General features: G+C 43.4%; 1 protein-coding gene across 1 annotated transcript in view; it reads right to left on the bottom strand.

The window, feature by feature from the left end:
* Window positions 1-22,392, bottom strand: part of LOC120942505 — a 189,993-nt gene that overhangs the window by 15,602 nt on the left and 151,999 nt on the right. Inside the window, exons 17-20 of the mRNA XM_040355531.1 lie at window positions 21,755-21,879; window positions 16,125-16,254; window positions 9,871-10,019; window positions 6,448-6,635 (exon numbers count right to left, since the gene is read on the bottom strand). Of these exons, the coding sequence (XP_040211465.1) occupies window positions 6,448-6,635; window positions 9,871-10,019; window positions 16,125-16,254; window positions 21,755-21,879 (592 nt within the window). The remainder of the gene's footprint in view (window positions 1-6,447; window positions 6,636-9,870; window positions 10,020-16,124; window positions 16,255-21,754; window positions 21,880-22,392) is intronic.

The following is a 22,392-nucleotide window of genomic DNA, read 5'->3' as shown; positions in this document are numbered from 1 at the left end:
GCCTATCTACATATGTTTTTTGGAATCAAGCTAGGGTGACACTGACCTGATGGGCTTCTCCTTTCCACCTCTTCGACATCTTCTATCACTCCTCCTTCTTCCACCACCTCCCCATCATCTTCAATCACTCCTCCTTCTTCCACCACTTCCCCATCATCTTGGACTCCTCCTTCATCCATCAATCCACCTTCTTTCAATTCGCCAAATTGTTCTTCCGCCACTTGCCCTTCATCTGCTATGACTTCTAAGTCCAAAATTACTTCTTCCTCCTCTCTTCCTTCCTCCTTTCTTCCTTCCTCCTCTCCTTCCACATCCTCCTCTCCTTCCACATCCTCCTCTCCTTCCACATCCTCCTCTCCTTCCACATCCTCTTCTCCTTCCACATCCTCCTCCTCCTCCACATGTTGAGATGGCAGATTTTGGCCTTGTCTGGCCCTCTCTGCCTCCTCCAAATGCTGGCGACTTCTTTCCCCTGAAATAAACCAAAAAAAATGTAGACTCATCAGCACACAGATATTGGAGAGCATAAATCGCACACATTGCTTAGAAGATGCTTTCATTTAGTTACTTTTATCTTTCACCAAACCTACATTTTGCAATTACTTCTATATGGCAAGCTCTGATCCTGCCCCTTTTTAGCAAAGTGACACACATGGATGTCCCCCCTAAACTGTATTTCTGGGATACCCTACCAAAACCCATTTTTGATTTGGGGAGACACAGGTGCTCTGCATTGCAGATGTGAAAACATCTGCTTTATTACCACTGTTTTTAGAATGAATCCTGTTTGCCTTTCCCATTCTCCTTTTTTTTTATAGAACTAGCTTTTACACAATGTTTACAAACAAAGTTTTTGGCCAGTGAGCCATGTCCAGGTGTGTTGTTCCTGGAATAACCGAGCCTTTCTGATAAACTATGTGATGTTACGTTGTTTACTAAGAACACTGTTTGTAAATATGTAGTTATTTATGTTCTAAAAAATAAATAACAACATGTCTTTAAAATTACAAGCAGGCCAAGGAGGCAGATGGTGAAATATACATGGCAACACATTATTGCAGACAATCACCACCCCCCCCCCCCCCAAACCCAATATATATTTACTTACTTTTACGCAGAATTTTAAGTATTTTCTTCATCTGATGTGGCTCCCTCAATTTTAAGTCTGACCATCGTTTCCTCAGCTGTTCCTTGGACCTGGTGATCCCAAACATCCTCTGCATTCTCCTCGCCACCTTGTCCATAATATGTGCCTTTCGGCGGTTAGGGGTCTTGTATGGCCCTAATTCACCATCATAGTCCTTTTTTCGCATGATGTAAACTAACTCCACCATTTCCTGGAACCGCATATTAGTGGCTTTATATCTTCTTTTCCTTGATCGGGACGTCCCTGCCTCTGTCCCTTCACTTGTGGCATGAGAGCATCGTGCCCGCTCGTGTGACATCGCCATCTTTCCTTTCCCACAGAGATTATGGGCGTGGAAAAGATGAATTCTTACGCCATGGGCGGAGAAGAGGGCGGCGTTTAATACATACGCGGAGTGTAGAGAATGCAAACAACGTGTTTACGTCCGTTACGCGGAGAATCTTCGAGCGCATCCAGAACATACACAGTTAACGCCATATTTCCTAAAATCATTGATTAGGGGCCTCGCAAAGGTGACGAGGGCGGGGTTTCATAAATACGCGGAGTGTTAAAAAGGTTTACGCCGTGATTACGCATCTTACGCGGTAATTAGGCGAGCGTGAGAAACGAGGAGCGAGAGACAGGAAGGTAAGGAATTTAAAAATGTGATCAGCAGAGGCCTTGAAAATGTAGACACATGGGATGGGGGTTTGGGCTGTTGGTTGCACCCTTTTTAAGCTATTCTGTCTATGGGGTACCACAATGTTATTTTGGTATCCAAATGCTTTTGGACACCTCACAAAATAGAGATGTGAACAATGCTGTACCTCATTGACAAGTTTTTGAATGGTGTATTCAGATCAGGCAAAGTATTGTTCAAGTGTTGGTTGTACAGAGGTCATTAGGAAGTGTCTTTTATGTCATCCATTGTCAGGGGTATGAGATTTACACATGAAAGAGTGCCTAGATGAAAACTGTCATTTGTAAGCATTGTTTAATTTAATATATTTAAAATATTTACTGCAATGTGAACAATGGCTCTGCATCTAGCAAATCAATGTTTGGTACAAGCAATGCGGCCGAGCTGCCAATCATTGTTTAAACAAGAGAGACTGTGTTTGGAATTAGATATAGGTAATAAATTTGAAGACACATATTAGATCAAGGTCAACGCTGATCCTTTGGAATATTTATTTTTCTGTGGTTTATGTTTTTGTAATCTAGACTCAAAAAGAAATATAATTTTTCAAAAATTGCAATGGACCTCCTACAAAGCAAGGAATCTATAGAGGCCTTACTTCAAAAATACCAGGACACGCCCATCCTGTGGAATTCAAAACACTCGTTATATTGCAATAAAGAGGTACGAGCGGCAGCACTAGAAGAGCTAGCAAATTATATGCAAACTTGGGTGCCAGGATGCACTGCCAACATGGTGAAGGATAAACTTGCCAACCTCAGAAGCACATACAGGAGAGCATACAAAGCTAATAAAATCAAAAAATCGGGAGCAGCAGCAAGACAAGCAAAGGAACCCAAACTGTGGTATTATAAACAGATGGCTTTTTTGCGGGACGAAATGGAAGGCAGGAAAACGATGTCCAGTCTTTCTTCCAACCTTTCCTCCATGCTACCTTCCAGCGGACATTCCCCAGATGACCACAGCCCTGCAGAGTCGGAGGAAGAGGGCCTGGCTGACAGAGATGCAGATCTGCCACCCTTCGATGAGGAGGTATAGTAGTTTCCTCTATATTTATGGCCTAAATAATTCTTGGTGGATTAATGATTAGATATTGAAAAAAAAAAACCAAGCTGGAAAAAAACAAACAAAAAGGTGTACAGACAAATAGGTGTCAGGGATGACAACTGCAGGGGTCAGAAGTAGAGTGTATTCAAGTAATAATGAACAGAAAATACTGAACGAAAAACATGAAAATGAGTGTGGTTTTATTTAGCGAAATTGTAAAAAAATTCCTTTTTTTTACACACAGGAAGAAGAGATCAGCCAGGAGGTGGCAGATCCTCAGGTGTCTGTCAGCCAGGAGGAGGCCGGGGTCAGTGGCAGCCAGGAGGAGGCCGGGGTCAGTGGCAGCCAGGAGGAGGCCGGGGTCAGTGGCAGCCAGGAGGAGGCCGGGGTCAGTGGCAGCCAGGAGGAGGCTGGGCCCAGTGGCCTGCAGCAGGTCCACCCGGCCAGGAGAACCACCACCAGCCAGTCTTCTCCCCCCCAGGTGAGGCCATCAGGCCGAAGGAGGCAGTTGAGGCCTGTGGAGGAGGCAAGCCTCCGCATGATCCAGGAGGCAAGCGCCATCATGAGGGCCCCCCTCAACCCCACAGAGGCCTTCAGTGCCTCATTGGCCCATGATTTAAATGAAGGGGAGGAGGACCAGAGAAGACTGGCAAAGGCCCTGATGAACCAGGTACTTTGGTGGATGCAGAGGGGCCTGCTGACCCCAGACACTGGGCTATGTGACCCGGCCCGGCTTGCGGAACACCATCCTCCTGCTGCCACATCAACCCCACCTGCAAGACCCCGTGTTCGATCCGCTGGAAGGCTGCCTGGAGGGAAGGCTGGAAAGAGGAGGAAACGTTGATTTTCTGCCTTCCATTTCCTTCCACATAAAGGACATCTTGTTTGTACTACCACAGTTTGGGTTCCTTTGTTTGTGTGCTGCTGCTTAATATTTTTGTGTTTGGCTCCTGAGGCTTGGAAGTTTATCCTTCACCATGTTGGAAATGCAAGTTTGCATATAGTTTGCTATCTATTCTAGTGCTGCCGTTCTTTTTATTTTTTGTGATGACATTTGCCAGAATAAAAGGCCTTTTGCTTTCATTTGAAAACATGTCTATTGTTTGATATACTGTGGGGATTATTAGGCAGCAAACCTTTAATAAATATACAATGGGTAATTTACAAAGGACACACTCCTTGGGGGGGGGGGGGGGACATTTGGTGTGCCAACATGGTTTAATATTCTCTAATGAAACACCAAAAAAAAAAAAAAAAAATTAAAAATACATGTAAAAAAAAAATAGTTTAAATGGTGACATAACTAGAAACAAAAAAAGAAATTAAAAAAATGCACATTCCTTTACAAAAATGAATACTCTAAATTATGGAGGACCACCAACCAAAACACACGTCTGGCATAGAAAACATTATTAAAGGATTACATCACAAGCAAGAAATGTGACATTTCAGTATGGGACAACTCTATTGAAATTGCATCAGCAAGAGAACGGGGTTATTCTAGCAAGAGAAGAATTAATCAAACGAGGCTTTAAAATGTGGTTTAGTGCGCCTTTTTAAGACATTGTTCTCTTGCTAGAATAAAAGGTTTCTAATGACGAATGTGCCATATCCCAAAGAAACGCGAGTTTTACCTGAACGAGCGCTCCCGTCTCCTCATTTGGACTGAGCATGCGCGGGGTTTTTGTACGCTGCTTTTGTGTACAGACGACCGAACATGTCTGACGGACACGATTCCAGCAGACTGTTTTAAAGCAAGACCAGGAAACAGTTGTTCGTTGGAAAACGGTCTGGCCGACGATTGTTTGCTGGAATTCTGTACGTTACTGCCTACACACGAACGAACATGTCCGCTGAAACTGGTCCGCGGACCAGTTTCAGCAGACATGTTTGGTCGTGAGTACGAGGCCTAAGAGGGAATTCCATTCACTTTGTAAAGAGAAAGTGAAAGTATATCTCCCTTATTGATGATAAATGAAATAAAAATAACCGACAATCTAAACCGAAAATAAAGATTTGGCTTTAGACGAGGCTGCAATAAAACAAAACTTTAGCGAAAACATTTCATTTTAGGTTTGGGTAGCATTGGGAGGTTTAAACTCCAAGTCAGGTTTTCATTGATGTCTGTGTTCTCCTTTAAATAGATATACCCTCACTTCATATGAGGTCAAGAACAGGAAGTGAGCAGAATTTTTGCAGCTTTTTTGGTAGAGCTGGGAAAAGTTAGAATCTCTGTCCACTGGGTCAATCTGTGGTCCAGGGATGCAATGTCATCCCTGGCCAGCAGTTGGCGCCAGAGGGGTTCTGGCAGAGTAAGTTTCTCCAGCAGCCAATAAGAGGAGTTTTTCCCTCGCAGGGCGTGCTGGAGAGGAGTATATCTGTGGCAGGTGTCATGTGTTCTAAAATCTTTGCGGGTCCCCGTTCCAGGTGCGGCATCCACCTTCAGGGTGCGCGCATCTATGGACCCCGCCGGCGCGGCCCACCTGGCCATAGTTGCAGACCACTTGGAATCTCATCCAGAGGTACAGGGGGACCCCAGTCAATTTTGTCTGGGTTCCCGATTCTATTGAAAGGATCCCAGGCTGGGTGCCGTTCGATTGGGGAGTCGGTTTGAGGGGGACCCGGAGGCAGGTCGTCCAACAGAGCCTGAACAAACCAATTGGGGATCCGGTGACCAGATTACTGACAGGTATGTTTGCTGTCATCTGGTGACCAACGCAGAAATCTACTGGGAGGATTCGCTCCATCTATCTATCTGGCTCAGTTATTGTAATTGGCCTGTGGCAGAGGCCTGAGCCGGGTTTGTGAGAGAGGCCTGTTCCTCCCAGAAATCCTAAGTGACATCTCGGCTGTCAGGCCTGTAAAAAAGGGTCTGTCCGGGGGCACTTTGCCCACTCAGTTGGAGTGGCGACGAGTTACAAATCGGTACTATGCAGAGCATTACTGACTGCTCCATTTAATATCCAGGCCTGATACTGCAAGGTTCTTCCTCTCTCTCTATTCATCAACTTTGCCCTTCCCAATTGATGTTGATGTTGACCGTGTTGGCCTGGAAAATAAGGCATTGGAGAAAAACCTTTATTCACTGTCTGGACCTTCGCTCACTGTTTGTCTCTACAATTACACCCCTGGACAACGCCAGGGTAACTTAATAGGCCGATCCCAAATCAAATAGCGGCTCCTTCGGGGTAGCGCTACACAGGGTATAAAAGATAAGTGTAGCAATAAGTTGCTAAATGTTGTACCTTCATTAAATGTAACCATATTGCTACACTTAGAGGCTCCTCTCTTCTTTTTTATACTCAGTTGTGACATGACGCTACTCTTATATCAAGACATCACTTGTATATCAAGGCAAAATTGATTAAAACATTTTGCTTGTCTTGCAAAATGCTCTCAAACCAAGTTACTCTCAAACCAAGGTTTTACTGTAAATGGTACAGATATTGCTGGGAGATTGTTCTCCACTCTATCCAAAACTTTAAAAAAGTTTTGGTAGGATTTCCAATGTATTAGTTAAAATATATTTCTTCTACTGAAATTGTAATCCCAAGGTATCATATCAATACTCAACTGCACTGGCTCCACTAAGTTGCAAGCTAAGAATCATGCCAATCATAGCACACAGTTGCCAGCGATGAGATGGGTCACGTAACAGCTCCAGGACACCCATCCTTCCACCTTTCCCTTTGGTAGTTTTTTCCTTTAACATTTCTTCAATGGCTGCTTGATGATCTCTGTCTCCCCACAGCTGTTTAAGTGCTAATTAAACAAGAAAAAAATAAGACATACAGTATGTTGGGGACTAAACAGATTAAACGCTAATATACCGAATAAATTAGTCTAATAAAACAAAATGGGAATTTGCTACCTCCAAATGACCAGTGGTGCTAATTGGAGAGGTCCGAGAAGAGCCATATGAGGGGCAAAAAAGCCAGAAATTCCAATAGGTAAGACTCTCTAAAAGTACAGAATGTTTCAGATGTGTATCAGTCCAACCAATACAATATTCAGTGGTTACCACTGGTAACAAGGCCTTTGAATTAATTAATTAACGGTATCTTATGTAAAAGTATTTCCTTCAAGCTGACCTATTTGGGAACTGAATGTGGTAAGCAATGCTATGACCTTCCCCTACCTGTTCCCTATCACTACACAATTGATGTAAAAGGGAAGAGGAACATATTGGAGTTGATGTAGCAAGTCATATAGGCTGTCCACTTTGCAAGAGAATTTATAATTTGCAAGAAATTAATCCATTTGCTTAGTAAACGTGATGAAAATACATTTTGCAAAGAATACTCAGTCATGGGAAAGGAAAAAAATAATTTGGATGTATGATGGAAGTCAGCAGGGATTCACCTCACTCACTAGGCTAGGCTAATGATAAATTCCCTTGCAAAGCATAGAGGATGCAGAGCAGCAGAAGACCAATGCTATATGCTTATCCTTTCCTATACAGTAACCCTAAAGGCTCATGCACACTACAGCTTCTAAACTTGAGTTTAGGAGCTGATGGTGTTTTTTGCCAAAGCTCCTGAACTCAACTCCATAAAAGCCTATTTGTCCATGTACACATAGGCCCAGATTCACAATGCACTTACGCCGACATATAACAAGTTACGCCGACGTAAGTGCAAATGTGCGCCGTCGTATCTGTGCGCCACACCCACAAACAGATACAGTGATGAAAATAAGTATTTGAACACCCTGCTATTTTGCAAGTTCTCCCACTTGGAAATCATGGAGGGGTCTGAAATTGTTATCGTAGGTGCATGTCCACTGTGAGAGACATAATCAAAAAAAAAAATCCAGAAATCACAATGTATGATTTTTTTAACTATTTATTTGTATGATACAGCTGCAAATAAGTATTTGAACACCTGAGAAAATCAATGTTAATATTTGGTACAGTAGCCTTTGTTTGCAATTACGAGGTCAAACGTTTCTTGTAGTTTTTCACCAGGTTTGCACACACTGAAGGAGGGATTTTGGCCCACTCCTCCACACAGATCTTCTCTAGATCAGTCAGGTTTCTGGGCTGTCGCTGAGAAACACGGAGTTTGAGCTCCCTCCAAAGATTCTCTATTGGGTTTAGGTCTGGAGACTGGCTAGTCCATGCCAGAACCTTGATATGCTTCTTACAGAGCCACTCGTTGGTTATCCTGGCTGTGTGCTTCGGGTCATTGTCATGTTGGAAGACCCAGCCTCGACCCATCTTCAAAGTAGGGATGGTGTTCTTGGGATGGTACTCATCATTCTTCTTCCTCCAAACACGGTTAGTGGAATTATGACCAAAAAGTTATATTTTGGTCTCATCTGACCACATGACTTTCTCCCATGACTCCTCTGGATCATCCAAATGGTCATTGGCAAACTTAAGACGGGCCTTGACATGTGCTGGTTTAAGCAGGGGAACCTTCCGTGCCATGCATGATTTCAAACCATGACGTCTTAGTGTATTACCAACAGTAACCTTGGAAACGGTGGTCCCAGCTCTTTTCAGGTCATTGACCAGCTCCTCCCGTGTAGTCCTGGGCTGATTTCTCACCTTTCTTAGGATCATTGAGACCCCACGAGGTGAGATTTTGCATGGAGCCCCAGTCCGAGGGAGATTGACAGTCATGTTCAGCTTCTTCCATTTTCTAATGATTGCTCCAACAGTGGACCTTTTTTCACCAAGCTGCTTGGCAATTTCCCCGTAGCCCTTTCCAGCCTTGTGGAGGTGTACAATTTTGTCTCTAGTGTCTTTGGACAGCTCTTTGGTCTTGGCCATGTTAGTAGTTGGATTCTTACTGATTGTATGGGTGTCTTTATGCAGCTAATGACCTCAAACAGGTGCATCTAATTTAGGATAATAAATGGAGTGGAGGTGGACATTTTAAAGGCAGACTAACAGGTCTTTGAGGGTCAGAATTCTAGCTGATAGACAGGTGTTCAAATACTTATTTGCAGCTGTATCATAGAAATAAATAGTTAAAAAATCATAAATTGTGATTTCTGGATTTTTTTTTTGATTATGTCTCTCACAGTGGACATGCACCTACGATGACAATTTCAGACCCCTCCATGATTTCCAAGTGGGAGAACTTGCAAAATAGCAGGGTGTTCAAATACTAATTTTCCTCACTGTATGCGCCTAAAACCAGGCTACACCCCGCCGACGTATCTTGCTTACGCCGGCGTAGGGTGGGCATACATTTAGGCTGGGAGCATGGTGCCGCTCCCATTGATTAGCCATTCAAATATGCAAATGAGGGAAATACGGCGATTCACGAACCTGCGTGCGCCCGACGCAGGCTACGCGAGGTGCGCGTAAGTTGTACCCCATAAAGGAGGTGCAACCCAGCAGTAGACATGTAAAGGTCTGCACCAGGGAACACAAGCCGGCGTATTGGACGTTGGACGTGTGTCTGGCTGGGCGTAGGTTACGTTCACGCCGTACGCAGTGATCCTCTGTAGTTTAGGCAGTTTTTCCGACGTGGTTGTGAGCAGGCGCAGGGGGATGCGTCCATGTCACGGCGCATGCGCAGTTCGTGATATGAATCTGTCTGGCGCTCGGCCCATCATTTGCATGGGGTCACGCCTCATTTGCATGGGGTCACGCCCACTTGCCACTACGCCGGCCTGCGCCCTCGAAACCTACGCCACGCTGACGCAGCGTTGGGAGCAATAGCTTGCTGAATGCATTGCTTGCCTCTCTGCGCTGCGTTGGTGTAGCGTACATTGGTTACTCTACGTCGTTGTAATGTGCGCCTGCTCTCTGTGAATATGGGCCATAGTTTTTTTACAAGAGTTTAGAAGCTGCTGCGGTTAAGGGAGGTTCGATCTCCCTCAACCTCCCGCATTCAGGAAAATAACGTTTTGACTGCTGGCTGCATTACACGGTAAAATTATGGCGCGATTTTATTGTGTTTTGCTGTAACATAGACACACTTTGTGCTTGTTTTCCTATAGTTCTACCATTGAACTAGTACCTAAAGCTGGATGTTATTACCTTTCTGACAGGCTTCCTTGTCATCCTTCTCAAATAGTAGGTAGATTGGGGATTCTGGAAAGAAGGGCAGGGTAACCAGCTGAACAAAGGATATAATGCCACTCAACAGCAGAACCTGAGGCCACAGGAATTCTGTCCCAAATATCTCTCTGCATGAAATATAGTAAAATGTGGATTTAAAATGTATTATTAACAGAAGTGTACTATACATAAAAATTACATACAAATGCTACTTTTCAGAACATCTGTATTTGTAAAGATAGACCCTTGCAGCAGGCCTGGCTATAAGTTGCTCAGACACTGAGCACAAGTATATGGAGGGAGCGTATTACTTAGCCCACACTCTGGAAGATGGTACACAGTACAGGTTTATTTTAACGTTTTGTATTCGTAAAGATTTACATTGAAAAATAAATAACACAATAGGTAATGCAACTGGGTAGACTACCATTTATGATATTTTCACCTTCCAGTCTTTCTTATGTGGTCTCTCCACAACCTCTTATATATGTATTGGTTTTATTCAGCTTCTTTTTTTAAAACCTCATAATAAATAATTTTGAGGCATAAACAGGCAGTTTTTTAAAGCTGAAGGAAAGAAAAATGACTGTGTTTCCTATTCCAACTGACTGCTGTAACCAGTAGGCGGCGGTACCTGGTCACGTTTTAACCTGACGTCCTCTCCGACGTTGAGGAGCTAGCAGCACCCGGCGACCTGTACGTCTACCACGGAGGTGGGTGCAGACATAGCCGAACAAAGTGAAATCGCTACGAGCGGTGACATACCTGCAGCCCCAGTCTTTTCAAAGTAAGAGGCCACTTGGCTCCTTTTTTCTTATGCTTTTAAAAATAAAACAGTATTACGCTATTGGCTTTTCTCCGGTCTCTTATATATCCTACTTGGGACGCTGAGAACGAGGTTCACAAAAGCAATTTTCCTGTCAGCATGTGTGCAGGCACAATCCTGCTAAAGCCTTATCTGACTCTCTTTTTCATTAAAGAAGTCAGGTATTTCTGGTAAGCGCATCCAAATGTTTGAGCACTTTTTTGGTGAAAGAGGATTTTAATGTTTGGTGGCGGAAAGATATCACCTAAGCAAGAATGCAGTTGATAAGAAGATTACAATATCAGATTCACTGTAATGCACAATTGGGACTATTTATCTACTTGCTGACCAGCCGCCGTCATTTTACGGGGGCAGATCGGCTCCCCTGCAAAAGAGCCCGTAGCTATACGTCGGCTCGCGCAGGCCACTAGGGGCGCCGCCGGGCACACGCGATCGCTCGTTACAGAGCGGGGACCGGGAGCTGTGTGTGTAAACACATCCTTTAAGGGAGAGAAATGCTGATCTTCTGTTCATACAATGTATGAACGGAAGATCAGTCATTTCCCCTAGTGAGGCAACCCCCCCATACAGTTAGAACACACCCAGGGAACATACTTAACCCCTTCCTCGCCCCCTAGTGTTAACCCCTTCACTGCCAGTGGCATTTTTATAGTAATCAATGAATTTTTATAGCACTGATCGCTATAAAAATGCAAATGGTCCCAAAAATGTGTCAAAAGTGTCCGAAGTGTCCGCCATAATGTCGCAGTACCGAAAAAAAATCGCTGATCGCCTCCCATTACTAGTAAAAAAAAATATTAATAAAAATGCCATAAAAATACCCCCTATTTTTATAAACGCTCTAACTTTTGCGCAAACCAATCAATAAACGCTTATTGCGTTTTTTTTTTTAACGAAAAATATGTAGAAGAATACGTATCAGCCTAAACTGAGGAAAAAAAACGTTTTTTTTATATATTTTTGGGGGATATTTATTATAGCAAAAAGTTAAAAATATACATTTTTTTCAAAATGTAGCTCTATTTTTGTTTATAGCGCAAAAACTAAAAACCGCAGAGGTGATCAAATACCACCAAATGAAAGCTCTATTTGTGGGGAAAAAAGGACGCCAATTTTGTTTGGGAGCCACGTCGCACGACCGCGCAATTGTCAGTTAAAGCGACGCAGTGCCGAATCGCAAAAAGTGCTCTGGTCTTTGACCAGCAATATGGTCTGGGGGTTAAGTGGTTAAGAAGAGACACTAATTAAGCACTGTATTTGTGTTGATGCACTGTTGTCATCTATTTTTGTCTATATACAATCTAATATTGTTGATGTTTTCAATTATATATAATTTGTACAACCATAGGGGGTAGTTGTGAGATATCATCCTATAGTTGAGCGCCCTCTATATACACTTTCACATATTGCAAATAACATTTTGTCACTGAGGAGCAGCTTTAAAATGTATTTTATTTATCTATACTAATTAATTATTTGACGCTGAATATTTTTTCACATATTCTGTAACCAGCACAACAATTTTATCTGGAACCTTTTTTTGATACTGGCAATGCAGAAACTTTTATTTAATGTGACTATAATTAATACATAGAAGGGGATATATTTAAACAACTAAGGTACAATAGGATACAATAAAAAAAAGGGAAAAAAAACATACTCAGCATTTCAACCCCAGCACCCCTTGGCAGAAGGGAGGTTACCAGTCCTTTTAGGCGAGTTCCCTCGTTAGGCTTTTACCTGGTTGCATAAGGAGGTTGGCCTTTGTGCTTCCCCCTTCTCCTTCCATCATTTCAAACTTCCCCTACGTGTGTCCTGATGAAGCGAACCAGCGAAACGCTTTGACCCACAGGGGCTCTTTCATCTGATATGGTGTAACAATTCACTTCTATAGTTTTTTGCCTATGTAGCCTATATTTTACACATATGTAAACACATGTTTTTAGCTTCATGTTTTTGCTCTTGGCAAATAATTTTTGTTGTATCATACAAATAAAGTTGATACTTTTTATATATTTCACGTGGTCCAAATTGCCTTTGAAGTCCGATTCTTCAATGCTCTCCCTTTTCTTCACATTCCCCTTTAACTTACATGTGCGTGTTACACCTTATTTAAAAATCAATATAAAATAAGGTGTAGCATGCACATGTAAGTTAAAGGGGAATGTGAAGAAAAGGGAATCAGACTTTAAAGGCAATTTGGACCACGTGAAATATATAAAAAGTATCAACTTTATTTGCATGATACAATAAAAATGATTTGCCAAGAGCAAAAACATGAAGCTAAAAACATGTGTTTACATATGTGTAAAATATAGGCTACATAGGCAAAAAACGATAGAAGTGAATTGTTACACCATATCAGATAAAGGAGCCCCTGTGGGTCAACGCGTTTCGCTGGTTCGCTTCATCAGGACACACGTAGGGGAAGTTTGAAATGATGGAAGGAGAAGGGGGAAGCACAAAGGCCAACCTCCTTATGCAACCAGGTAAAAGCCTAATGAGGGAACTCGCCTAAAGGGACTGGTAACCTCCCCTCTGCCAATGGGTGCTGGGGTTGAAATGCTGAGTATGTTTTTTTTTTCTTTTTTTATTGTATCCTATTGTACCTTAGTTATTTAAATATATCCCCTTCTGTGTATTAATTATAGTCACATGTTTCTATTACTCTAGCCTCTTGCTTACATTAATATACGTGGGGACCAGAACCTCTGGATTGTAGTTTTGCCCCGGTGCCCACCCAGGGAGATACTTTTCTATGTGTGTGTGTTTTGACCCAGACAAGGTGAATACAAACCCAGCTGATTATACTGCCTATGAGTTTTGAGTGAGTGAGTGAGAAACTTATATAGCGCAACGCCTGCGAACTGAATCACCTCTGGGCGCTTAGTATCCTTTCCCTAACTGAACTTTTGCCCTCAGAAAAGATGGGTTTTGATTCTTTTTCTGAAGGCCAGGTAATTCACCTCCGAGCGGATGCTGGTTGGTAGAGCGTTCCATAGTCTAGGTCCTTGGACTGCAAATCTTTGTTCTCCTTTGGACTTGTATCTGGCTTTGGGTATCTGGAGTAGATTTCGATTGGTGGATCGCAGAATGCGATTGGGGTTGTGAGCTTTTAGTTTTTCACATTGATATTGGGGGGCATTTCCTTGGACACACTTATGCATCAGACAGAGTGCCTTGAAAGTGATTCTGTCTTTTACTGGCCACCATTAAAGGGATCTCAGTGAAGGTGAGATTGATTCCCATGTTTTTTTCCCAGTCACAAGTCGAGCGGCTGTATTTTGAACGACTTGCAGACGAGTGATTTGGGTACTTTGGGAGTCCGAGATAAAGGGCATTTGCATAGTCAAGTCTGGAGTTGATAATTGTTCCCACCACGACTGCTATGTCTTCTTTCGGGATAAAGGGAATGAGTCTGCGTACTAGGCGCAGCAGATGGTGCGATCCGCTGACTACTGACCCTATTTGTGCATCCATTGTCATGTGGGTGTCAAAAATGACTCCGAGACTTTTGACTTTGGTGCTAGGGGTGATGGTTTGTCCCAGAATGGGCGGCGGTGTCCATATTCTTGCGGGACATCGCTTTCGGTTGGCAGTTTTATAGCTTATACTTTACATATGTGATGAGAAGATGTATGGAAGACCTGTTTTCCTCAAACTACCCCTACGTGTGTCCTGATGAAGTGATCCAGCGAAACGCATTGAAACACAGGGGCTCACTCATCTGATATGGTGTAACGATTCACTTCTATAGTGTTTTGCCTATGTAGCCTATATTTTACACGTATGTAAACACATGTTAATAGCTTCATGTTTTTGCTTTTATTGTATTGTACAAATAAAGGCCCAGATTCTCAAAGGACTTACGACGGCGCAGCGCCATGTACGCCGCCGTAAGTCCTAATCTGGCCCGTCGTATCTATGCGACTGATTCTTGGAATCAGTTACGCATAGATATCCATTAGATCCGACAGACGTAAGTCTCTTACGCCGTCGGATCTAAACTGGAATAATTTTTTTGCCAGCTAGGTGGCGCTTCCGTCGATTTCCGCGTTGAGTATGCAAATTAGCTAGATACGCGAATTCCCGGATGGTACGCGCGGTCGACGCAGTAAATTTATGACGTTTACGTTAGGCTTTTCCCGGCGTAAAGTTGCCCCTGCTATATGAGGTGCAGCCAATGTTAAGTATGTCTGTCATTCCTGCGTCGAAATTTTAAAAAGTTACGTCGTTTGCGTAAGTCGTCCGTGAATGGGGCTGGACGTCATTTACGTTCACGTAAAAACCAATGACGTCCTTGCGACGTCATTTGGAGCAATGCACACTGGGATATTTTACGGACGGCGCATGCGCAGTTCGTTCGGCGCAGGGACGCGCTTCATTTAAATGTTACACGCCACCCCTACCCGCCGAATTTGAATTCTGCCGGGTGATTTACGCTACGCCGCCGCAACTTTACAGGCAAGTGCTTTGTGAATAAAGCACTTGCCTGAAAAACTTGCGGCGGCGTAACGTAAATCGGATACGTTACGCTGCCGCAGAGATACACCCAGTGGACAAGAATCTGGGCCAAAGTTTATACTTTTTATATATTTCATGTGGTCCAAATTGCCTTTAAAGTCCTATTATTCAATGCTCTACTTTTCTTATTATCCTCAAATATTATGGATGTGGCAATGATATGAGTGATTGATTTCAATACTTTTAAACGAGAATATGATGTTGTGTATCTGCTAAGGTACTAAGGGATTTTTTACATATACGGTATTTGACTACAGAAAAATGCATATAATATATTGAATTAAGGCACTTGTCTCAAAACTTCACATTCCTGATTTTTTTACAATGTATGTTTTAGCTACATTATTAGATAAACTTAAAGTGGTTGAAAAGCAGTTTTTTTATCTTAATGCATTCTATGCATTAAGATAAAAATCCTTCTGTGTGCAGCATTCCCAGCCCCCCTAATACTTACCTGAGCCCCATCTCTAACCAGCAATGTCCACTAGTACCTCGTCCGTCCGAGACTCTCCCCCCTAATTGGTTGAGGCACAGCAGCGACACCATGGTCTCCTGCTGCTGTCAATCAAACTCAGTGAGCCAATCGGGAGAGAAAGACTGGGGCCGAACCGCAGCTCCATGTCTGAATGAATACACAGGGCTGCAGCTGGGCTTGGGTACCACCATAGCAAGCTGCTTGCTGTGTGGGGCAATCAACAGGAGGGAGAGGCCAGGAGCACAGAAGAGGGACCCGAGAAACGGATGCTATGGATGATATGAGCTGCCATATGCAAAACCATTACACAGAGCAGGTAAGTATAATATGTTTGTTATTTTAATAGAGAAAAAAAAACAAGACTTTACAATCACTTTAACTATACCAGTCACTATAATAAAGCATTACCTGATTCCAACAATCTGGCCACACAATTTTCCCAAAGTTACGAACATGGGCCCAGAGGCATTGATGAAACCACGCAGTTTCCGGGGGGCAGTCTCTCCCGCGTACTGAGCATGAATATTAATTCCCAGACCTAAGTGGGACATACAAGAGACTGCAAGTGAAATTTTAGCAGACATTATTGCTATGTAAGAAATTCTAAAGTTAATTTAAAGGATCACTAAAGGAATTTTTTTTTAGCTAAATAGCTTCCTTTACCTTACTGCAGTACTGGTTTCATGTCCTTATTGTTCGTTTTTGCTTTGAAGTTGCTGTAATTCTGCTCTGATCTCCACACTTCCTGCTTGTCTGGCTCCTTATGAAAAATCTCATGGCAGCTTTTCACTGTGGTCCAAGCTGTGTGTCTAAAACTCCTCAGATTCATTTTAAAAACAAAACACTGCCCTGGATTTGTTTGTTTTTGTTCTGTGGGTCTCTTTACTTCACAGAAACATGAAACCAGTTTAAAAACGAAAGTGAAACTAGAGGCACATTATATGATTGAATTTAATCTATTTTTAATCATTTTTAAAAGGATTCAGTTAACTTTTATGCCTCTATACCCTGTAAACAGTCATTTCAGCAAAAAAATGTTTTCCTTTAGTGACCCTTTAAGACATTCTCAGAAGACACAGGACAGGTTCATCTTATGTTATATTATTTTCAAATACTACAAAAGTGGAAGATCAGTTCTACTGATGAAGGCCAATGAGTGACCGACACGCATTGAGGAATTATTACCATTGGTAAAGTGGATTGATCATGGTGGACACTATGGGCTAGATTTTTAGATCCGCGTAACCTATCTCATTTACGATCCGCCGGCGCAAGTTTTTGAGGCAAGTGCTTTATTCAAAAAGCACTTGCCTCTAAAGATGCGCCGGCGGATCGTAAATCCCCCGGCGGAATTCAAATTCAGCGTCTAGGGGGTGTGTAACATTTAAATCAGGTGCGTCCCCCCGCCGAACGAACTGTGCATGCGCCGTCCGCTAAATTTCCCAGCGTGCATTGCTCCAAATGACGTCGCTAGGACGTCATCGGTTTCGACGTGAACGTAAATTACGTCCATCCGTATTCGCGAACGACTTACGCAAACGACATAAAAAATTCAAAATTCAACCTGGGAAACGACGGCCATACTTAACAAAGGATACGCCGCATATAGCAGGGGTAACTATACTCTGGAAAAAGCCGAATGCAAACGACGTAAAAAAAATGCGCCGGGCGGTCGTTCGTTTCTGAATCGGCGGAAATCCTCATTTGCATATTCGTCGCATAAAAAAAACGAAACGCCACCTAGCGGCCGGCCTGGAATTGCAGCCTAAGATCCGACGGTGTAAGTCACTGACACCTGTCGGATCTTAGGGAGATCTATGCGGAACCTGATTCTATGAATCAGGCGCATAGATACGACGGCGTATCAGGAGATACGGATTTGTAGAAAAAGACATGATGTCTTGAACTGGGAGAAATTGGACTTTATAGGCACAACCCGATAAAATTATTAATATTTTAATCAGAAAAATACAAAAATACAAAATACATAGCAATTGCACTTGATACAAAAGGAAAAAACAAATAATCATAACAGAACCCAAATCCTATCACTCTCTGAACAGACCGCTTGATAGCCACAGGGCTGGATGTAATTGATACACTGAAAGCGCTGGGTGGCGTTATAGTTTCAAAGGATGATATTGGATGAGTTCTTGGGTATTAAAAAAGATTCAGCTGGACATGTTTCGCGACTTCGTCGCTTCTTCGGGAGCTTCGATAGACGGTGCTCAATTAGTTTGAAGAGAGGAAAAAAGTTGCCAAAATGCGTCCAAGTGCACACGTGGTCAAACAGACCCACCACTTGGGTGGAGTCTGATACTAATGGCCTCAGACACAATCACCATACACCATAGAGCAATGTTGTAACTAGTTTGGGGTATTTTGGTATTCTTGTAGAGGATATATCGCAGCCTAGACGGACAAAAAACGGCTCAAAAAAGGGCATACGCGTGGAAGAAAAGAAGTGTCCATCACATGTTCCCCCATTATATGAAAGGCAAGGACAGCCACAATCTTAATTAGTTTCTATCAGTTAAAGACTGGAATTGTTGGTGTGAATTTCTTCTCAAAAAAAGCCACTAGATGGCGCTGCAAGGGCATCCAGCCCAGTAGTAAACTGCAGAAGTTTGCACTGGATAGATCCTATATGGGTGAAGGCGAGATGTCCAAAAAACGGACGGCCGCGCTGGAACTCCGTCCTCTCAACGTCCCACAGGAGATACGCCGTCGTATCTCTATCTGAATCCGGGCCTATGAGTTTTATACTCATCCTTGAGGTGAGCAGGCATTTTAGCAGGTGGTGGTGTGCTTTGAATATTGGATCCATTTAAATACACAAGAGTGACAGCTTTGGAAACCTACATATGAACAGTTATTTTATTTTTCATAAATTGTTTTATGGAATGTATAATTATTTGTTTATATAAGACCTATAGATACGCAGCGTTGCAATATTTTCACAATATTAACATTTCAGGACCAGCGGACCACTGTTTGGGACTTTGTTAAAGCGGTAGTTCACCCGCAAATTTTTTTTTAAGATTAGATTCATGCTCATTTTGTCTAGCGGAATCGGCTATTTTTTTTTAAAAACGAAGCAGTACTTACCGTTTTAGAGAGCGATCTTCTCCGCCGCTTCCGGGTATGGTCTTCGGGTCTGGGCGTTCCTTCTTGATTGACAGGCTTCCAACAGGCTTCCGACGGTCGCATCTATCGCGTCACAATTTTCCGAACGTAGCCGAACGTCGTTGCGCAGGCCCTGTATAGAGCCGCACCGATGTTCGGCTTCTTTCGGCTACTCGTGACGCGATAGATGCGACCGTCGGAAGCCTGTCGGAAGCCTGTCAATCAAGAAGGAACGCCCAGACCCGAAGACCATACCCGGAAGCGGCGGAGAAGATCGCTCTCTAAAACGGTAAGTACTGCTTCGTTTTTAAAAAAACTAGCCGATTCCCCTAGACAAAATGAGCATGAATCTAATCTTAAATTTTTTTTTGCGGGTGAACCTCCACTTTAAATCATCCCCTAGAAAAACTGTGGGAGTGGACAATTTTAAAAATGTTATTACTGTCCGGAGATAGACTTTAAATACCTTTGACCTTCTCCTATGTTTTAAAGCTATTTTTAGGTAACCTGTAAAGGTAACCTCAGAAATCACCTTTTATTGGTCTGACCAGGGCTGCCGTTAGAAATCATGGGGCCCCAAACAGCCTACCTGACAGGGCCAGGGCCAGGGCCTGAGCCTGACCATGCCTCCACCTAACCTGCAGCCAGTGTGCATAGTAGAGAAATTTGGGTGTGGAAAAATTGTGTTAAAAGTGAGAGGGGTTTATAATAAAACTTACAAAATAAAAAATACACAGAACAGGGGTCAAAATGTTATGACATACAGAGTGCAGGTGCCCAGAGTATGTTACATACAGGTAATGTATCGGGTGTATATAATGTACAAAATGCATGTGTCAGGAGTATGTAATGTACAAAGGGTCATAACCAACTTATGCATGGGTCATAAGTTGGTAATATATGTAGTTCAGAAGTGGGTAAAAAATAGAGTGCAGGGGTCATTCATTCCTCCCTCCCTCTCTCCCTCCCTCAAACTTAATGGATCCAAACTTCTAATTCTCCATGCAAACCGAAAGAAAAACTCGAAGGCCTTGTACACACGGTCGGTCCAAACCAATGAGAATGGTCCGACGGACCGTTTTCATCGGTTCACCGCTGAAGTGGCCTGATGGTCTGATGTGTGTACACACCATCAGTTCAAAAACCGATCGGGTCAGAACGCGGCAACATAAAACACACGACGTGCTGAAAAAAACTAAGTTCAATGCTTCCAAGCATGCGTCGACTTGATTCTGAGCATGCGCAGGTTCTGAACCAATGCTTACTAACCATCGGTTTGGACTGATCGGGAAGCGGTCCATCGGTTCGGTTTTGAAGCATGTTTTAAAATTTTGGACCGAAGCAAAACAGACCGATGGGCTATACACACGGTCGTTTTGGACCGATGAAACTGAACCTCGGTCCATTCTCATCGGTTTTGTCCGACCGTGTGTACGGGGCCTCAGACAACAAGCACACCACCCACCATCCTTAGACAAACCATTACCCCAAGGACCAAAGTCAAAAGCCTCGGAATCATCTTTGACTTAGACAGGACGATCGACACACAAATAGGACCAGTAGTCAGCGGATCTCACTACCTTCTCCGCCTGCTGTGTAGACTCATCCCCTTCATCCAGGAAGGGAACACAGCAGTAGTAGTTGGAACAATCATCAATTCCCGACTCGACTACGCAAACGCCCTCTACCTCAGACTTCCTAAATACCAAATTTCATGTCTACAAGTCGACCAGAACACAGCAGCCAGACTGGTAACGGGGAATTAATCACCCCGTCCCTGAGGACCCTCCATTGGCTAGCCGTGAAGTATCGGTTACATTCAAGACCCTTTGCCTCACTCACAAATGCATATATGGAAAGGCTCCGCAATACCTATGCGAGAAAATAAAACACTACACCCCTAGTCACGCCCTTCGGTCAACTAACCAAAACCTCCTCCACATCCCGAAGACCCGATTCAAATCAAAAGGAGAACGAAGTTTTGCAGGCCAAGGACCACGGCTATGGAACGCTCTACCCACGGACATCCACATGGAAGAAAACCACCTGGCCTTCAGGAAAAAACTTAAGACCTACCTCTTCTAAAGACACAGGCCGACACTGGCTGCAAAAAGCGCCTTGAGGTGATTTATTTCGCATTTGTAGCGCTATACAAGTTACTCACTCATTATACCTTGGTGGCCAAATGCCACCCATTCCACTTAACAAAGCCTCCCAAAATGTCTTACAGTACACGCAGTTACAGCACGGTAGTGCAGGTTTTTATGGGTTAAATCCAGTGGGGAGGAAGCAATATAACGCTTCTTCACCGCCTGTCAAAGACCTTCTGAAAAGCACTTTGCTGTGGATCGCTCATCAGAGGGTGAAACAAATGTGTAATAATTTCAAAGGTTCTGGGCACTTCAGGCTTTTTTTTAGATGAGCAGCCAGGGGGTGGTAAATATGGTGTCTGAGATGCAGTGTTCCCCAGTTGCCCACCAGAACTGTTACAATACAACCAGACAGGGCTGTATACATACACTCTTTAGAGGGCACCAAAAGAGCCAAGTCTGCAGCAATTTAAAAAAATACAACCCAATGTTTAGGTGGGGGCAAGAAGCAGAAAGTGGACCATTTAATGACTTTCAAATGCAGGTGCAGCAATCTACCCCAATGCAGTTCCTATTAAATTATAGCCTCAGCCTGTTGGGACAGATTGATATAAAAGAGGCAGAAACGTTATTTTAATTACTGCATAGCGGGATGCCCAGAAGTTCCGAGATCTTTTTTGCCTCCCGGCCCTCTGCTGAATTAACAGGGCTGGGCGTAGTACTGGAGGGTTGGAGACTTAAGAATTAAGAACTCTATTTAATCAGAACATTTGGTTATTATATCTTTACTCCGTTACAGCATGTGACGTGTTTTATACAGACCTGAACAAAAGCCACAAAGGAAACGACCAACCAAAACCATTTCAAAGTAACCAGTTACTTGGCTAAGGCCTACAAGCAGAGCACTGGCAATGGGCAGTATTGAATTGACCAGCTGACACTTCTTCCTGTAAAACACATTGTCGTGGGTTATGATGCAAATAATAATAATACATTTAATATTTACTGGCAGAAATATAAAAAAAATCCAGTAGGCCTCAAAATTGAAGTGAACCATTGCAAATAAAAATCTTACAGAAAAAAAAAAAAAAAAAACACCTTAACATATGTTTTCTTAGTGTCCAAGACATTAAAGCGGATCTCCACTCTAAAGTGGAGTCCCGCTGATCGGCACCCTCCCCCCCTCCGGTGTCACATTTGACACCTTTCAGGGGGGAGGGGGGTGCAGATACCTGTCTACAGACAGGTATCTGCACCCACTTCCGGCCCTACGATACGGGCAAAGGACGGGTTTTTTCCTTACCTTCCGTCCGTCCCCCGTTGTATGCTGGGAACACTCGGCTCCCAGCACACAGCGGGAGCCAATCGGCGGGCGCAGCGTGACTCGCGCATGCGCCGTAGGGAACCGGGCAGTGAAGCCGGAGCACTTCACTTCCTGGTTCCCTCACCGTGGATGGAGG

Source organism: Rana temporaria, chromosome 1 (genome assembly GCF_905171775.1).
Source record: "Rana temporaria chromosome 1, aRanTem1.1, whole genome shotgun sequence".
NCBI classification, from domain to species: domain Eukaryota; kingdom Metazoa; phylum Chordata; class Amphibia; order Anura; family Ranidae; genus Rana; species Rana temporaria.
This window is presented reverse-complemented; position numbering and strand designations above follow the sequence as displayed.